This window comes from Theropithecus gelada, chromosome 4 (assembly GCF_003255815.1).
Source record: "Theropithecus gelada isolate Dixy chromosome 4, Tgel_1.0, whole genome shotgun sequence".
NCBI classification, from domain to species: domain Eukaryota; kingdom Metazoa; phylum Chordata; class Mammalia; order Primates; family Cercopithecidae; genus Theropithecus; species Theropithecus gelada.
The window spans coordinates 60992008-61012206 of record NC_037671.1 but is presented as its reverse complement, the minus strand read 5'-3'; the positions used below and the strand labels follow the sequence as shown (position 1 = coordinate 61012206).

Sequence of the window (20199 nt, the reverse complement as noted above, 5' to 3'; positions counted from 1 at the left end):
CACCATTTATTAAATAGGGAATCCTTTCCCCATTTCTTGTTTTTGTCAGGTTTGTCAAAGATCAGATGGTTGTAGATGTGTGGTATTATTTCCGAGGGCTCTGTTCTGTTCCATTGGTCTGTATCTCTGTTTTGGTACTAGTACCATGCTGTTTTGGTTAGTGTAGCCTTATAGGATAGTTTGAAGCCAGGTAGCCTGATGCCTCCAGCTTTGTTCTTTGGGCTTAGGATTGTCTTGGCAATGAGGGCTCTTTTTTGGTTCCATATGAACTTTAAAGTAGTTTTTTTCCAATTCTGTGAAGAAAGTCATTGGTAGCTTGATGGGGATGGCATTGAGTCTATAAATTACCTTGGGCAGTATGGCCATTTTCACGATATTGATTCTTCCTATCCATGAGCATGGAATGTTCTTCCATTTGTTTGTGTCCTCTTTTATTTCACTGAGCAAGTGGTTTGTAGCTCTCCTTGAAGAGGTCCTTCACATCCATTGTAAGTTGGATTCCTAGGTATTTTATTCTCTTTGAAGCAATTGTGAATGGGAGTTCACTCATGATTTGGCTCTCTGTGTGTTACTGGTGTATTGCGATTTTTGCACATTGATTTTGTATCCAGAGACTTTGCTGAAATCGCTTATCAGCTTTAGGAGATTTTGAGCTGAGACAATGGGGTGTTCTAAATATACAATCATGTCATCTACAAACAGGGACAATTTGACTTCCTCTTTTCCTGATTGAATACCCTTTATTTCTTTCTGATTATTTCTTATTTCTGCCTGATTGCCCAGTCAGAACTTCCAACACTATGTTGAATAGGATTGGTGAGAGAGGGCATCCCTGTCTTGTGCCAGTTTTCAAAGGGAATGCTTTCAGTTTTTGCCCATTCAGTATGATATTGACTGTGGGTTTGTCATAAATAGCTCTTATTATTTTGAGATACGTTCCATCAATACCGAATTTATTGAGAGTTTTTAGCATGAAGGGCTGTTCAATTTTGTCGAAGGCCTTTTCTGCATCTATTGAGACAATATTGTTTTTTTTGTCTTTGATTCGGTTTATATGCTGGATTACGTTTATTGATTTGCATATATTGAACCAGCCTTACATCCCAGGAATGAAGCACACTTGATCATGGTGGATAAGCTTTTTGATGTGCTGCTGGATTCGGTTTGCCAGTATTTTACTGAGGAGTTTTGCGTCAATGTTCATCAGGGATATTGGTCCAAAATTCTCTTTATTTGTTGTGTCTCTGCCAGGCTTTGGTATCAGGATGATGTTGGCCTCATAAAATGAGTTATGGAGGATTCCCTTTTTTTCTATTGATTGGAATAGTTTCAGAAGGAATAGTACCAGCTCCTCCTTGTACCTCTGGTAGAATTTGGCTGTGAATTTGTCTGGTCCTGGACTTTTTTTGATTGGTAGGCTATTAATTATTGCCTGAATTTCAGAGCCTGTTATTAGTCTATTCAGAGATTCAACTTCTTCCTGGTTTAGTCTTGGGAGAGTGTGTGTGTCCAGGAATTTATCCATTTCTTCTAGGTTTTCTATTTTATTTGTGTAGAGGTGTTTATAGTATTCTCTGATGGTAGTTTGTATTTCTGTGGAGTCAGTGGTGATATCCCCTTTATCATTTTTTTATTGCATCTATTTGATTCTTCCTGTTTTCTTCTTTATTAGTCTTGCTAGTGGTCTATCAATTTTGCTGATCTTTTCAAAAAACCAGCTCCTGGATTCTTTGATTTTTTGGAGGGTTTTTTGTGTCTCTATCTCCTTCAGTTCTGCTCTGATCTTAGTTATTTCTTGCCTTCTGCTAGCTTCTGAATGTGTTTGCTCTTGCTTCTCTAGTTCTTTTAATTGTGATGTTAGGGTGTCAATTTTAGATCTTTCCTGCTTTCTCTTGTGGGCATTTAGTGCTATAAATTTCCCTCTACACACTGCTTTAAATGTGTCCCAGAGATTCTAGTATGTTGTATCTTTGTTCTCATTGGTTTCAAAGAACATCTTTATTTCTGCCTTCATTTCGTTATGTACCCAGTAGTCACTCAGGAGCAGATTGTTCAGTTTCCATGTAGTTGAGCGGTTTTGATTGAGTTTCTTAATCTTTAGATGTAATTTGATTGCACTGTGGTCTGAGAGACAGTTTGTTATGATTTCTGTTCTTTTACATTTGCTGAGGAGTGCTTTACTTCCAACTACGTGTTCAATTTTGGAATAAGTGTGATGTGATGCTGAGAAGAATGTATTTTCTTTTGATTTGGGGTGGAGAGTTCTACAGATGTCTATTAGGTCCGCTTGGTGCAGATGTGAGTTCAATTCCTGGATATCCTTGTTAACTTTCTGTCTCATTGATCTGTCTAATGTTGACAGTGGGGTGTTAAAGTCTCCCATTATTATTGTGTGGGAGTCTAAGTCTCTTTGTAAGTCTCTAAGGACTTGCTTTATGAATCTGGGTGCTCCTGTTTGGGGTGCATATATATTTAGGATAGTTAGCTCTTCTTGTTGAATTGATCCCTTTACCATTATGTAATGGCCTTATTTTCCTCTTTTGATCTTTGTTGGTTTAAAGTCTGTTTTATCAGAGACTAGGATTGCAACCCCTGTTTTTTTTGTTTGTTTGTTTTCCGTTTGCTTGGTAGATCTTCCTCCATCCCTTTATTTTGAGCCTATGTGTGTCTCTGCACGTGAGATGGGTCTCCCAAATACAGCAAATTGATGGGTCTTGACTCTTTATCCAATTTGTCAGTCTGTGTCTTTTAATTGGAGCATTTAGCCCTTTTACATTTAAGCTTAATATTGTTATGTGTGAACTTGATCCTGTCATTATGATATTAGCTGGTTATTTTGCTCGTTAGTTGATGCAGTTTCTTCCTAGCATCAATAATCTTTACATTTTGGCATGTTTTTGCAGTGGCTGGTACTGGTTGTTCTTTCCCATGTTTAGTGTTTTCTTCTGGAGCTCTTGTAGGGCAGGCCTGGTGGTGTAAAAATCTCTCGTCATTTGCTGTTCTGTAAAGGATTTTATTTCTCCTTCACTTATGAAACTTATTTTGGCTGGATATGAAATTCTGGGTTGAAAATTCTTTTCTTTCAGAATGTTAAATATTAGCCTGCACACTCTTCTGGCTTGTAGAGTTTCTGCTGAGTGATCCCCTGTTAGTCTGATGGGCTTCCCTTTTTAGGTAACCCAACCTTTCTCTCTGGCTGACCTTAACATTTTTTCCTTCATTTCAACTTTGGTGAATCTGACAATTATGTGTCTTGGAGTTGCTCTTCTCATGTGTCTTGGAGTTGCTCTTCTCGAGGAGTATCTTTGTGGCATTCTCTGTATTTCCTGAATTTTAATGTTGGCCTGCATTGCTAGGTTGGGGAACTTCTCCTGGATAATATCCTGCAGAGTGTTTTCCAACTTGATTCCATTCTCCCTGTCACTTTCAGGGACACCAATCAGACATAGATTTGGTCTTTTCACATAGTCCCATATTTCTTGGAGGCTTTGTTCATTTCTTTTTACTGTTTTTTATTTTAAACTTCTCTTCTCACCTCATTTCATTCATTTGATCTTCAATCACTGATACCCTTTCTTCCAGTTGACCAAGTTGTTTCCTGAAACTTGTGCATTTGTCACGTAGTTCTCGTGTCATGGTTTTCAGCTCTATCAGGTCATTTAGGGACTTCTCTACATTGGTTATTCTAGTTAGCCATTTGTCAAATCTTTTTTCAAATTTTCCCTTCTTTGCACTGGGTTCGAACTTCCTTCTTTAACTCGGAGAAGTCTGATCATCTGAATCCTTCTTCTCTCAACTCGTCAAAGTCATTCTCTGTCCAGCTTTGTTCCATTGCTGGTGAGAAGCTGCTTTCCTTTGGAGGGGGGGAGGTGTTCTGATTTTTAAAATTTTCAGGTTTTCTGCACTGCTTTTTCCCCATCTTTGTGGTTTTATCTACCTTTGGTCTTTGATGATGGTGACGTACAGATGGAGTTTTGGTGTGGATGTCCTTTCTGTTTGTTAGTTTTCCTTCTAACAGTCAGGACCCTCAGCTGCAGGTCTGTTGGGAGTTTGCTGGAGGTCCACTCCAGATCCTGTTTGCCTGGGTATCAGCAGCGGAGGCTGCAAAGGAGTGAATATTGCTGAACAGCGAATGTTGTTGTCTGATCGTTCCTCTGGAAGCTTCATCTCAGAGGGGTACCCAGCTGTGTGAGATGTGAGGTGTCAGTCTGCCCCTAGTGGGGGATGTCTCCCAGTTAGGCTACTGGGGGGTCAGGGACCCACTTGAGCAGGCCGTCTGTCCTTTCTCAGATCTCAAACTCCGTGCTGGGAGAACCACTATTCTCTTCAACGCTGTCAGACAGGGACATTTAAATCTACAGAGGTTTCTGCTGCCTTTTGTTTGGCTATGCCCTGTCCCCAGAGGTGGAGTCTACAGAGGCAGGCAGGCCTCCTTGAGCTGTGGTGGGCTCCACCCAGTTCGAGCTTCTTGGCTGCTTTGTTTACCTATGTAAGCCTCAGCAATGGTGGGTGCCCCTCCCCCAGCCTCACTGCCACCTTGCAGTTAGATCTGAGACTGCTGTGCTAGCAATGAGGGAGGCTCTCTGGTCGTGGGACCTTCCGAACCAGGTGTGGGATATAATCTTCTGGTGCACCATTTGCTAAGACCCTTGGTAAAGCACAGTATTAGAGTGGGAGTGACCCAATTTTCCAGGTGTTGTGTGTCACGGTTTCCCTTGGCTAGGAAAGGGAATTCCCTTCCCCCTTGTGCTTCCCGGGTGAGGCAATGCCTCGCCCTGCTTCGGCTCTCGCTTGTTGGGCTGCACCCACTGTCCTGCACCCACTGTCCAGCACGCCCCAGTGAGATGAACCCGGTACCTCAGTTGGAAATGCAGAAATCCCCCATCTTCTGTGTCGCTCATGCTGGGAGCTGGAGGCTGGAGCTGTTCCTATTCAGCCTTCTTGGAACTGCCCCTCCAAGGCCAGTGTTTTTCTAATGCCAAAAACAGACAAAGATAGAAAAAGAAAATTATATATCATTATCCCTTATGAATATATGTGTAAGTCTTCATCAAAATACTACAAACCAAATCCAGCACCTATAAAATGGATTGTGCACTGTTACAAAGAGGGACCTCCCAGGGATGCAGACTGGTTTAACATCTGTAGGTCAATTAATATAATATACCATAGTAATTAAATAAAGAGCAAAAACCATATGACTCTCAATTGATAGCGAAAAGGACTCTGACAAAAGTTAACACCTTTTCATGATAAGACACAAAAACAAAACAAACTAAAAACCCTAGGAATAGAAAGGAATGAACTTATCCAGAGAAAGGGTATCTATGAACTATTCACAATTAGCGTTATACTCAATGGTAAGAGACTGACTGCTTTCATCCTGAGACCGGGAATATGACAAGGAAGGCAAGTTTTATTATTTCTATTTGACATTGTGCTGTATATTCTATCTGACACAATTAGGCAAGAAATATAAATGAAAACCATCCAAATTAGAAAGGAAGAAGTGAAACAATTTTTATTTGCAACTGATATTATCTTATATGTAGAAGATACAAAGAAACACACTAAAAATGCTATTATGCCATTACTTTTAACGGCAAACTGCAGTTACTTTTGCACCAACCTAGAACAAATAAAAAATGTAGCAGATTTGTGACACACTAGATTAGTATACAGAAAAATATTGCATTTCTATATAATAGCAATGCATATTCCAAAAATTAAATTATGAAACTATTTATAATAATATCAATAATAAGAGTAACATTCCTAGGAATAAATTCAACAAGAGATGTATAAGGCATATGCAATGAAAACTAAAGAATATCACTGAAAAAAATTAGAAACCTATAAATAATGGAAAAGTATAACATTTATATATCAGAATATTAATACACTTGACCTTTGAATAACATAGGTTTGAACTGTGTGGGTTTACTTATATGCTGATTTTATCAATAAATGTATTTTAAAATATTTGGAGATTTGCAACAGTTTGAGAAAACTCCAGATTAAACCATATAGCTTAGAAATATCAAAAAAATTAGGCATGTCATCAATGCATAAAATGTGTGTAGATACTAGTCTACTTTATAATTTACTACCATAAAATATACTCAAATTTATTATAAAAGGTAAATTTATCAACATTTACTCACATAAACACAGACCATGATACCATTCTCAATTGAGAGAAATGTAAACAAACATAAAATCCTAAGTGCATAAAATTAATGGCAGTACACACTATCCTATTGTAATAATTTTATAGCCATTTCCTTGTTGCTATTGCAGTGAACTCAAATGTTGAAGGTATCCGTTTTACATGTTGTGTAATGTTAATCATCTCTGCATGAGCAATTTGTCTCTCAACAAAATTGCATATTCCAGTGAAAAGTGATCTCTCACTGTTCTGGTGTATTTCTCATTGTGTTAAATGCAATATCATAAACCTTGAATGACACCATGAGACCTATATGAACTGCCACTAGTGATCCTGGAAGTCCTCTCAGAAAGCAAAGAAAAGCCATGATATTACAAAAAATAATGATAATAATAACTTGATATATACTGTGATTGAGTCCTGTAGCTGCAGTTGCGTGCCATTTCACATAGACTATTCATCTTCTAAATAGAGACATAAACTTATGGATGGATACATGTTGTAAATTACTACAAATGTATTTTCTGTTCCTTATGCTTTTGTTAGTAACATTTTCTTTTCTTCAGCTTATTTTTTATCAGAATATAGAATATAACACATATAACATACAAAGTATGAGTTAATCAACTGTCTATATTATCGGTAAGGCTTCCAGTCAACAGTAGGCTATTAGTGGTTAAGTCTTTGGGGACTCCAAAGTTATATGCAGATTTTTGACTACACAAGAGGTCAGTTTCCCTAACTCCCATGTTGTTCAAGGGCCAATTCTATTGCTAAGATGACAAATTCAATCCAATCTCTATCAAAATCCCTAGTATCATTTTCCAGAAATTTACAAACAAATCATAAAATTTTTGGATTGAAATATAAATAGCCAAAACAATCAGGAAAATGAAAAACAAATTTAAAGAACTCAAACTGTTAATTTCAAAATATACTACAAAGCTACAATATTCAAGATGGTTTAATATTAGCATAAAGATAAAAACAAAGACTAATGGAATAGAATTGAGATTTCAGAAATAAATCCATAAATCTGTGGCCAACTGATTTTTTTATAGTAATACCAAGATCATTCAATAGGGAAAGAATAGTGTTTTCAACAAATGATACTGGGAAAACTGATTAGTCACATGTCAAGCAATGAAGTTGGAGCAGTACCTCACACCATACACAAAAACTAATTCAAAATGGATCATAGATCTTAATATATGAGTTAAAACTATATGATTCTTGTAGGAAAACATAGGAGTAAATCTAGATTAGGCAGTGCTGTTTTAGATATGACACCAAAATCACAGGCAACAAAATAAAAAGGATTAGACTACTAAATTTTTTTAAACAGTTTATGCTATAAATGACAGTCATCAAGAAAATGAAAACACAGCCCAAAGAATAGAAGAAAATATTAGCAAATCTTGTATCTGATAAGGGTCTTATAGCCAGAACATGTAAATAACTCATATCTCAGTAAGAAAAAAAAAAAAAGCTAAAACTGGATATATAATCTGCATAGACATTTATCCAGGTAAGTATACAAATGGTCGATAAACATATGAAAAGATGTTCAATATCATTTTCCATCAGTCGACTTCAAATCATAACAACTTCACATCCAACTAGGATTACTACAATCCAAAAACCAACAATTACAAGTGTTGACCAGGATGTGGAAAAATGATCCCACATGCATTACAGGTGGGATTGTTAAATGTTGCAGCCACTTTGGAAAACAACTGGATGGTTCTTCAAAATGTTAAACTTAGAATTCCCGTATAATCCAGCAATTCTAACTCTAAACATAAGAGATAAAAGCATTCAACTCACACAAAAAGCTGTACACAAAATTTCCTAACAACATTATTATAATAGCCACAACGTGGACACAACTCAAGTGTCCACTGTTAAATAAATAGACAAACTAAATCCACATAATTGAATATTTTTAGCAATAAATAAATAAAGTTCCAACACGTGCATGAACCTAAAAGACAGTAGGCTAAAGGAAAAGCCACATGTTGTATGACCATATTTAAATAAAATGTGCAGACTAGGTACAGCTAAGCAAATGTATAGAGATGGAAGTAGATTAATGGATGTTTAAGTGTAGGGGTCCAATGGGTAGTAACTAAGTATTAAGTATGGGATTTTTTTACAGAGGACTTAAACATTCTAAACTTAGATTTTGGCAATGATTGTATAACCCTGTGAACATACTTAAAAAATTGATTGTACACTTTTAATGAATTAATTTTATGGTATGTAAACTATATATCAATACATATGTTTAAAATATTCAAACCAATAGTCTGAGACTTTCTTGAGGGTATATATCATATAATGATGAGTTAGCAGCCATGACAATTTAAATTTATCAGCAGAGCTCTTAAGACAGTCTTTAGTTTGGACAGAGCCTACTGTCTTACTAGAATCATGTACAAACATGAGACACGTTGAGTTTAATATAGAGCATTTCTGTTTCTGGTATAAAAAATTTCTTTTAGAATATGTGGTACCTTTACTATTTTCTAAAACCACTAAGTGGGTATTTAAGGAAAACGTAATGGGTATTAAGAAATTTGGACTCCCCGTTTCGTTTTCTAACAGATCCATATCAGTTTCAGTTGAGCATTTCAGAAAAGCGGATAGGAATACTAACTGGAATTGGGTAAAAAGTAACCTAAGTAATCTGCTCAGTCCCCAATTCTCTATCTAATTGAACAGATTGACAATATTTAAATCAGATGCTAAACAATTTGCTGTTGTTCCTTAAAAGATTAAAGTTAAGTTAAAATTTAAAACTTAAGTTACAAAAATAACTTCTTAATTTACTCCTACTGCTGAATTAATATTTAACCTTAGGAAACTAGAGGCGTATCTTTTTTATAATGGTTAGAACTGTCTGTATGGTGTGCAAGAAAATAATAAACAATACTATAGTTAATTTTTAAGCAGCCCAAACCTTGAATAATCTAGATACATCCAGGAAAAAAAAAAATGTTTCAGTTGGAAATGAATTTGTATTTAGAATGTAAATTCCATAGAGCCAATGATTTTCGTTTCATTTGCTTCTATGTCCCCTAGAAAAGTACCTATCACATAATGTATGCTCAGTAAGCCCCTCTTGATGGATTAATTTGTCCTTATCAAACATAAGCATATGTATTTATTTCATGAAATTATATAGAGATGGAAAACTTCTTTAAAGAACAAACATCTCTAGTTTGCACATGTAAGCACAGCATACAAGGGACTTATGTTATGTGACATTTAAATAAAAGATTTACTTGGAAAGCCAAGATTTCATCTGATGCAATAATGAAAAATCTGATAGCTCCGTTATGGCTCATTTAAAGAAAGTCAAAATCCTAAAATATAAGAGTGCAGTTGTCATTAAGATGTTAGTTTTATGACTATTTGAAAGGCTACAGAAATATCTGTTAAGTATTAAAAGGGCAAAGATTTAGATAAAAATAGAATTGTGCAGCCACATTTCACTGTACTGAGTGTACATTAAGTCTTGTACCTCTACAGATGATTTTATGAACTGTATAGCACTCTAGAAACATTTGTATTCAGACAATTGGATATGCTGAAAAAAATTAGAGTTTGGTTTTGAGCTGTAGTTATAATAAAGATTAGGGGTGTGTGTTAATGTAACAGTTTTTACTTAACAATGATATGTTAAATGAATCTTTTTAAATACAAACTTGAGTTTGGAGAATGTAGCCCTAATACAGTTGCATAAATATGGCAAAGACGTGTCTTTGAACACATTTAAAGATTCTCCACACAGGATGAAATTCATTTAAAACATGACCAAATTCTCTTTAGATGTCTCTATGAAAGAAAAATGTGATTAACATACACAATAATGTGGAAACATAGTAAAGAATTGTTTATAGCAGAATGAACGGTACATGAATTATGTATGTGTTGATATTCTTAAAATTCATGTTGAATCATTTTTATCAACATATTCTCATTTCTTTGTTATTTCTGTAAAACATGGATCATTCTGTAAAGTATATGATTTTAACATAGACCATGTTATTTTGAAACATCTGGGGCATATATCGATTAAGCACAGAATATATCTAATCAACAGATTTGAAAGGACCCACATTTTCATACTTAGTATGAATGGATTTTATTATCCAACTATGTGTACATTCTTCAAATTCAAGTGTTTTCTTCAATAGAGCAATGCCAAGTGAGGTTTTTGGGTCTTATAGCAGACAAGAGCAATTGTTTTTAATACTTCTGGTAGATATTTCTCTTTTAAATTTGTTTTAGTTCATATATATATACACACACACATATATATATAGAAAGAGAGAGAGAGAAAGAGGGAGAGAGAGACACCTTTACTGTTTCATTTTGTAATGTTATACAAATTATGAGATTAAGTGTATTGTGAGGTTGGTATCTTAGCCTAGAATCATCATTTTTCCTAATTGCCAAATCCAATGAATTATTTCACTTTTTCTCAAACTCAAAATTACTCCCATCTATAGCCTTTGTTGTCATGATTGTTTCCAGATTTCTATAGTTCTTTATGTAGTCTTCCAATCCTCAAACTGCAGTCAGACTTTAAATTTACATTTAAAGTCAGCTTTAAAGGTAAATGTTAATCATACCACAGCCTACTTCCCACTCACCCCAAGCCCATCCCTCAATTCAAACCCTTCAATTGAGCTACATTGTTTTTACCTAAAGATCCGAATTTTCAACAGGGTCAATAAGTTCCTGAATATTTTTTTTCTGTATCACCCCTTCAAAATGAATTACTTTCCATTTATCAAATTTGTTATGCTCTTGGAGTTTCTCACATGTTATTCCTTATGCCAGGAAAGTCCCCATCAGTGCCCTTCTCTCCTGTCCCTGCCCCAACTTCTCATACATCTTAAACGCTAGAGAAATGCTTCCTTTCTGGGGAGGGTTTCCTGCTGATTCTGGTTATACATTCCCATAGAATTCTAGACTTTACCTTGCATATAGCTAGGCACATAATTGTCATATGATACATACTTGCTGATTAACTGATTTATAAATTTTTTTCCTTCTTTTTTTTTTTTAATTTTGTATTCTTCTAGAAATTATTTACCCTTCCTCCTTATTTTTTCTTCAAATATACGTGTTCCTCAAGTTTGTCTCCTGTGCTCTCCTTCTCCCTTAGCAATTTCATGACTTGAAATAGTACCCCTGTATAGAAAATTACTACATATATATTTTCATCTTAGATTTCTCTCTCAAGGTCTACCCATACATGACTGCTAGGTTTCTTCACTTGGAAGGCATCTGAAATTGAATATACTCCAATTTTTTTTCTCCAACATTTTTGTTCCTATATTCCGTAATTGTATTAATGGTACACTACCTTTCCAATCACCTGTGATTAGAATTTATTTTGATTACTGCTTCACACTACTCTCTTCATATTCCCTCCAACTTAATATAATAAATTACCATGTCTTATTGAGGGTACTTCCTCAGTCTCACTTTATCTCCTTTTCTTTCTTCTGTGGTCATCATTCTGCTTCATGTTCCCATTATCATTTATTGAGCTTACACCAAGCAACTTCTAGTGGGCTCTGCCATCTTTAGCTTTTTCCTGCTTCACTGCATCTGTCCCATATGTTTTCCCTTTTTGGAACTTGTGTCTGTCACTGCCTTTTTCCATGCCCAGCTTCCAGCTCCCTATTCAGTGCTCAGTGCTCAACACACAAAAAAACTTTCTAACTTTTCTATATGGAAATAAATTTTTTCTTCCTTTGAATTCTCATAGCACTTAATCTGTACTTCTTCTATGGCACTATTAGTTTTTTGTTTAAACTACAATTTAATTGTTTATGTACAGCCCCTTTCCCCTCAGTGGAGTTCTAAGTTTTCTGAAAGAGGTATTTACGTTTGGTTCTTTCATAAATTTACTGAGTCTCAGGTGTTAAGAAAATGTGGTTACTAGTGAGTGACTGAATTGATTTTTATATGAATTTTACATAAATATTTTATTTTATATAAATATATCTATTGAATAAAATTATATTTGTGGTAATATATTGATATTCACTTTAATGGTTAATTCTAAATCACTCTGCTTTTCTTCTCTGTTTTCTTCAATACTCATCATTGTCTATTTTGCTACCTTAGAATTAGTTTTCTTTGGTAGAAACCTCTGTAAATTCCAAATGAAATTAATTTTACAGGCATAGCTTGATGTTTTCGCAGTAGAATAAAACAATGTTCTACTCTATTCTAGTAAAACTTCAGTCCCTTGCTCACCAATGTTTTTTGATGATTGCTACTATGAATACCTGAAGTGTTGTCATTTCCTCTCTATTTATACAAGAAGAATATTTTTGATCTGTGACTATGGTCTCACTTAGTGCAATCTGCCCCAAATAGCTTTAATTTGTTTTAATGGCAACAAACACAAGGATAGAGCACTAAAGTATGATTTAATGTTGAGTTCCCAAAGCACAGAACAGTCGCTCTGTGAATTCCTACTGATTAAAAAGGGGATCCATTCCCAAATCAGGAATGTGATGGACATGAAAGTAGCATTCCAATATTTTCAAGTGTTAGGAGAAAAGGAATTTGAGTGTCAAGGAATGAAGGCATTCAAGAGCAGCTGTATCAAATGAAAAATGAAGCCTTCTCTCTGCAGGAAAGACTGGCAGGTCAGGAATTGCTCACAGGTGATGCCAGTGAGAAACACTGGCCTTGCATCACATAGCAGATACAGTTTCAGTGCCCACACAAAGTGAAATACGAGTAGGTGGATTGCCTATCTTCTTAGAGAAAGAGTTGATGGAATTAGTTTATAAACATGTGACCAGAAAAATGCCATGTGTAAAAAAAGAAACGGTTTTTTTAATGTGAGTATTAATGAAATAATATCATGAAGAATTTTAAAATGTATATGCCAAATATTATTGATGTGACTTAATTTTTAACTGTTCTTGGCTAAACTATCTTAAAAATGTCTCTAAAATATTTTTCTTAAAATGGCCTGACACTTATGATAAGCACTTGTTTTGCCACCCATTACATTTTGTTGCTTTTCAAATCCATTGAAATACATTATTTTGGTTTATTTTACTTGTACCACAATTTAAATATTTGCTTTTAGAAAAAAAGTCAAAAATGATTAAAATTGCCCAAAAGACTTTTTTTAATAGACATGTTATTATAAAACAACTGTTTAATGACAAGCATAAATGAATTTGACTTATACAAATTTAATTGTCTTAACATACATGTGAATAAAATACCTGGAAATTATTTGAAGATACTTAATCCACTGAAAACACAGCTGTATTCACTCTGTTAAGCCTTAAGAATCTTAGACATTCCTAAGTTACTAAATTATCGTTAAATATTAAAGACACTGGTGTGTAGTGTTTGATTTGTTTTCTGTCTTCAAAAGAGGTTTACTTTTAAGAAGAGGTTAGAACCAATTGCTGACTGTGAACTGATAATTCACCTGTCATTATTATGTCAGTTGGTTTTGTTTGAAGGGGAACTGAGCATAGGTTGAAAGTAAATGGAAAAAATCTTATTAGAACAACTTTTGTGTTGACTAGTTTCAGTTTATCTTAAAATAAATTTCCAAGAACTAAGAACAGCATCAGAAATATGTAACCAGCTTTGTGATTACTTCTAATGCTTTATCTGATATAGAAATGGTATCTGATCTTTCATGGTTTTCCATGAAAGCCTTCTGAGCCTTTCCAGAGTGTTGTCTCCAAAAACTCCAGAAATTGTGGAAGGGATAGAATCACATAAATAGACTTAAACTGTGACAAGTAAATACTTTTGAGCAAGGACAAATGGTAGATTGTACTTTTATAAATTTTACAACACACACATTAAAAGAAAGGTTGCTTACTTAAAATACTTTTTTATTGTTAATGTTGCTCATAAAAGCTCATAAAAGCTAACTTTCTCTCACTTTGTGAAACTCAGTTTCTGATTATACAACATCTTCATTCTACTGGCTCTTCATGTTCTATTTTAATAGTTAGAGTGTATAAAAGAATTTAAGGGCATGATTCTTTTGCAGCTTCACAGTTTGGTTTCAATTTGATTATTGCTTAGAAATAAAATGACTATTGAAATAGAAGTGTTGGGAAATGTGTCACAAGAATCAAGGCAGAGAATAGAAAATTCTGAAAGTAGGTACCACATATTCTGTCAATAACCTGTCCTTAGCCAGGATTGTGTGAAATTTTCTCTTTTCATAGTCTTAAGCATTCTCGGTGGAGATACCACTTTGGATGATTTGGTATTTTTGAGTTTGATATTTCTCTGTCATCAATAAATACAACTCAATCATGATGTATTTTGTACATACAACAGGCCTTGGCTATGCTACTATTTTGCCAAGTGGGTTTTTTCATGTTATTATTATTTTTTCTTTAATGAGTGGCTTTGGTCTGTATATTTCCTTTTCTGATTTGGTTTTGGTATGAAGGTTATATTCTCCTGTTGAGTTATTGGATATTTCTCCATTTTTTTCCTCTGGCGCATAGATTGGAATGATATATTTCCTATAAGACTAAAGAGGTCCCTTTGTGCAACTAATGGGACTGGTATTTCTTTGTAGTACATTTCATTATGATTTTATGCTGATTTTATTTTTTAATACATTTTATCGTATATATTTAAGGTATACAACATGATGTAATGGGATACATATAGAGAGCAAAATGTTTACTGTAGTGAAGCAAACTGACATATCCATCATCTCACAGTTACCCATTTTTTTTTTTTTTAGTTTTTTGGCAAGTGCAGCCCAAATCTACTTATTTAGGATGAAATCCAAATACAGAACAATTTTATTACCTATAGTCTACATGGTGTACACCAGGGGTCCCCAGTCCCTGGGCTGCAGACCTGTACTGGTCTGTGACCTGTTAGGAACCAGGCCACATAGCAGGAGGTGAGCAGCTAGCAAGCCAGCATTAATGCCTGAGTTCCACCTCCTGTCAGATCAACCCTGGCATTAGATTCTCACAGAAATGGAACCCTATTGTGAACTGCGCATGCCAGGGATCTAGCCTGTGTGTTCCTTATGAGAATCTAATGCTAGATCATCTGAGGTGGACAGTTCCATTTCAAAACACCCCCACCCTCCTCCACCCCCACCAGTGGAAAAATTATCTTCCATGCAACTGGTCCCTGGTGCCAAAAAGGTTGAGGACTGCCAGTGTATACTCTGTCTCTAGACTTGTTCATCCTACATATCTCCTACATTTTATCCTCTGACTTACATCTCCTTATTTCCACCCCAACCCTGGTAAACGGTTTCATTTTCTCAGTATTTTTTTTTCAGATTCCATATATAAATGAGATCATCCATATTTTTCTTTATGTGTCTGGCTTATTTCACTTAACATATTGTCCTCCAAGCTCATCCACATTGTGGCAAAAACAGCAAGTTCTCATTGTTTTTCAGGCTGAATAATATTCCACTATATTGTTTCTTTTTCCATTTGTCTGTCAGTGGACGCTTAGATTGTTTCCATATCTTTAGTATCATGAATAATGCTACAATAAACATTAAAGTGCAGGTATCCTCACAAGGTGACTTTTATTTCCTTTGGTTATATACCCAGGAGAGGGATTGTTGGGTCATATAGTAGTTCTGTTTTTAATTTATTTAGAAACCTTCATAGAATTTTCTGTAATGGATATACCAATCTACATTCCCATGGGCAGTCTACCCTTTTCTTCTCACTCATGTCAAAATTTGATATCTTTTGACTTTTTTGAAACAGCCATCCTGATAAGTGTGAAGTGGTATCTCATAGTGGTTTTGATTTGCATTTTCTTGATTAATGATGTTGAGCATCTTTTCATATACCTGTTGTTTATTTTTATGATTTCTTTTATTAAGTGTCTATTCAGATCTTTTGCCCATTTTTAAATGTTTTTCTTCCATTGAATTGTCTTAATTCATTATAAATTTTGAATAATAACCCCTTAGTAGATGTGTGCTTTGCAAATATTTTTTTTCCCAATCCCAGAGGCTGTTGTTTCAGTTTGGTGATTGTTTCCTTTACTGTGAAGGGGCTTTTTAGTTTAATGTAGTCCCGTTTATTTGTTTTTGCTTTTGTGGCTTGACCTTTTGGTATGACATCCAAAACTTCTTTACCAAGGCCAACCTTCAGAGGTTTTGAACCTATGTTTTCTCAAAAATAAATCTAAACATATACAGTGGACTGATTTTTTTTTTTTACAAGGGCACCAATAGAACACAATGAGGAAAGGACAATCTTTGCAATAAATTGTGCTAAAAAAAAAGCTGGATTTCTATATGCAAAAGAATGAAATTGGACCTTTATCATATATCATATGCAAAAATTAACCCAAAATGGATGAGACCTAAATGTAATAACAGAAACTCTGATGTTATTTCAAAAATATTTTTACATGAATTTTTATCCTTTCATTTTGTTTTTCACATTCTCAATTGAAATGCTATTTGCATACAATGAAATAATAGTTCCTAAGAGTGCAGCTTGATAAATTTTAATAAAAGTATACCTCTACCTCCAACAAATATAGAGCAATTCTGTCACCCCAGATGTTTCCTTCATGCCACTTTTCAGCCAGTTCAACACCAGGCTCTGTTCCCAGCATACAACCACTCTTATGAACTCTAACACCATATATTATTTTTGCTGCTAGAATTTTGTAATAGTGGAATCTAACATGATGTATTCTTTTATATCTGGCTTCTCAAATGTCTGTCAGATACACCCAGGTTGTTATGTCAATCAGTGGCTAGTTCCTTTCTGTTTATGTATAAACTTGTTTATCCGTTCTTCTAGGACGAGCACTTGTTTACATTTGGCTTAATGGTGATTGTGAATAAAATGTCATGAACATTCACGTGCAAGTTGTTTTTATGAACATATGTTTTTAATTCCCTTGGATAAATACTTAGCAGTTGAATTACTGGATCATAGTGGAACTGTATGTTTAACTTTATAAATAACTGCCAAATCTTAAAATGATACTGCTGTATCATTTTAAACTGCCAACAGCAATTGCACTAATAATTCCACATCTTCTTCAGCATATACCATGAGTTTTCTTTTAGTTTTAGCCATTCCGAGGTATGTGTATACGTGTGTGTGTGATTTACCATTGATTTGATGGAGTTCTTTATAGATTATAGGTATTAATCATTTTTCAGAAGTAAGGAGTGTTTTCTCTCAGCCTGTGGCTTATCTATTCAATATTTAAATAAGTGTTTGCATCAGAAGGAATTTTTTTTTTCTCATCTTTTTTTTTTTTTTTTTACTTTAAGTTCTGGGATACATGTGCAGAATCTGCAGGTTACCTAGGTATACGTATACACATGCCATGGTGGTTTGCTGCACCCATCAACCCATCATCTCCATTAAGCATTTCTCCTAATGATATTCCTCCCCTTACCCTCACAGGCCCTGGTATGTGATGGTCCCCTCCCTGTGTCCATGTGTTCTCATTGTTCAACTCCCACTTATGAGTGAGAGCATGCAGTGTTTGGTTTTCTGTTCCTATGTTAGTTTGCTGAGAATGATGGTTTCCAGCTTCAGCCATGTCCCTGCAAAGGACATGAACTCATCCTTTTTTATGGCTGTATAGCATTCCATGGTGTATATGTGCTGCCATATTTTCTTTATCCAGTCTCTCATTGATGGGCATTTGGGTTGGTTCCAAGTCTTTTCTGTTGTAAACAGTGCTTCAATAAACATATGTGTGCATGTGTCTTTATAGTAGAATGCTTTGCAGTCTTTTGGGTGTATACCCAGTAATGGGATTGCTGGGTCAAGTGATATATCTGGTTCTAGATCCTTGCAGAATCACCACACTGTCTTCCACAGTGGTTGAGCTAATTCACACTCCCACCAACAGTGTAAAAGCTTTCCTAATTCTTCACAGTCTCACCAACATCTGTTGTTTCCTCACTTTTTAATAATTGCCATTCTAACTGGCATAAGATGGTACTATCATCAGAGTAACCTACAGAACGAGAGAACATTTTTGCAATCTATCTGTCTGACAAAGTTCTAATATCCAGAATCTACAAGGAATATAAAAGACAAATTTACAAGAAAAAAGAAATATCATCAAAAAATGGGTGAAGTATATGAGCAGACACTTCTCAAAAGATGACATTTATGTGACCAACAAACATATGAAAAAAAGCTCATCATCATTAGTCATTAGGGATTTTTTTTTTTTTTTTTTTTTTTTTAGTGTTCTTTGCTTCTTCGTTAAGTAATCTCTTCCTAGCCTAGGTTCACAAAGGTTTTTCTAATGCTTTCTTCTTAGAATCTTTATAATTTTAGTTGTCACATATAGTTCTATGATCAATCTCAAATAAGATTTGCCTAAGTGTGAAAGAGGTCGTGAAAGGTTGTGTTTTTGTTTTCCTTCTTTTTCATACAGATATTTAATTGTTTCAGTACCATTTGTTGAAAACACTTTACTTTTCAAATTTGGTTGCTTTGGCACTTTTGCTGAAAATAAATCAACCACCTATGTATAGTCTTTTTGGGCATTATACTATCCCATGTCTATTTACCTATACATACAACAATCCATACTCCCGGACAAAATTGAATAAATGTGGTAAGAACAGATATCTGTCTTTTTATCCTGGACTTGGGGAAAAAAAACCTGAGTTTTATATCATTAACTGTGGTGTATTTCTTACTGAGGGATTATGGCGAAAGAAAAAAAGGAAGAAAGGAAAGAAAGAAAGAAAAGAAAGAAAGAAAAAGAGAGAGAGAGAGGGAGGGAGGGAGGGAGGGAAAAATCTGATATAAAAAGCAAGTTTACTTAGTCATGCTTATCATTGTTCTTTGTGTTCCCAAGGTAGTTTTTGGTGCATTCTATGTTCTTTGTATTTTTTAATTTATTCAACGAATTATAGCACAAATTATTACCTTGGTCATTCAGTTTGGTAATGTTCCTTTAGTAGCTAACATAAATGCTTTCATAACTGCTCTTAGTTCACTTGCTCTTATTCATGTTTCAAGATGATTAAGCAAATTGTGTGGAACCCCAGAATTTTTCATTTAGACAAAGTGTTTTGTATATATGCTTTATAAGTACTGTTTTTAAACTTTTATATGCTCACATATTTTATTTACTAATCCTAAAACAACTCTTTAATAGAGACAATGTAAGATTGAAGAATAATTGAGTCCCTTTATTCCTGATTATGAAAGTTGTAATAGAAAGTTATGGACACCAGACAATGCCTAAAAAACTTGAATATCAAATTTTATTTTAGATATCAATTTAAATATCAATTTTAAAATATTGATTGCAAACTTTTACAATTTTGCAGGTTTATAGACTTATGTTAAAATCATCTCTTATTTCAATAATATAATTTGAGAGAAGAAGCCTTTAGAAATTCTGTAAACCAGCATGATTCTCCTTAATTTCTTTCCTTAATAAATGATTCATTAGATTATATATGTAAATGATATTTTCAGCATACTTTTGACTTAGGCATTGTTTTAAGAAGAGATATAGCTTTTAAAATGAGTGTTAGATTAGATATCTGAAATGGTTTGGGGTGTGTGTGTGTGTGTGTTATGGCATGACTCTCTTCTCAGTGGCAAAGTTTGAAAAACCTATAACCCATCAATTATTCTTGGTGCAAATAATCACTTTATTGTACCTTAAAACAGACATTCTATTGATTTTGTTTCCTAGTTCAATTTTGTGGGGAAATTGCTTGGACCAAGAGGAAACTCCTTGAAGAGGCTACAGGAAGAAACAGGTGCTAAAATGTCTATCCTGGGCAAAGGATCAATGAGAGATAAAGCCAAGGTACTGAACTTTGAATCTGATATTTAACACATTCAGGAGGTTACCTACAACACTGATGGCCAAATTTACAAGCATGCCTGAACTGCTCTTTCACCATTTCCTGTGATTTCCGTCTCCTGGGATCACCCTGTGCCACTTTCTGCTATCTCTGCTGTCTTCTTAAAAATCAATTATTGGCCTCCCTT

General features: G+C 34.7%; 1 protein-coding gene across 2 annotated transcripts in view; it reads left to right on the top strand.

Annotated features, from left to right (window-relative positions):
• The window catches only part of KHDRBS2 (KH RNA binding domain containing, signal transduction associated 2), a 588458-nt gene that overhangs the window by 221206 nt on the left and 347053 nt on the right, over positions 1-20199 (top strand). For both annotated transcript variants that reach the window (XM_025383028.1, XM_025383029.1), the window contains exon 3: positions 19898-20014. In XM_025383028.1, coding sequence (XP_025238813.1) covers positions 19898-20014 — 117 coding nt within the window. The remainder of the gene's footprint in view (positions 1-19897; positions 20015-20199) is intronic.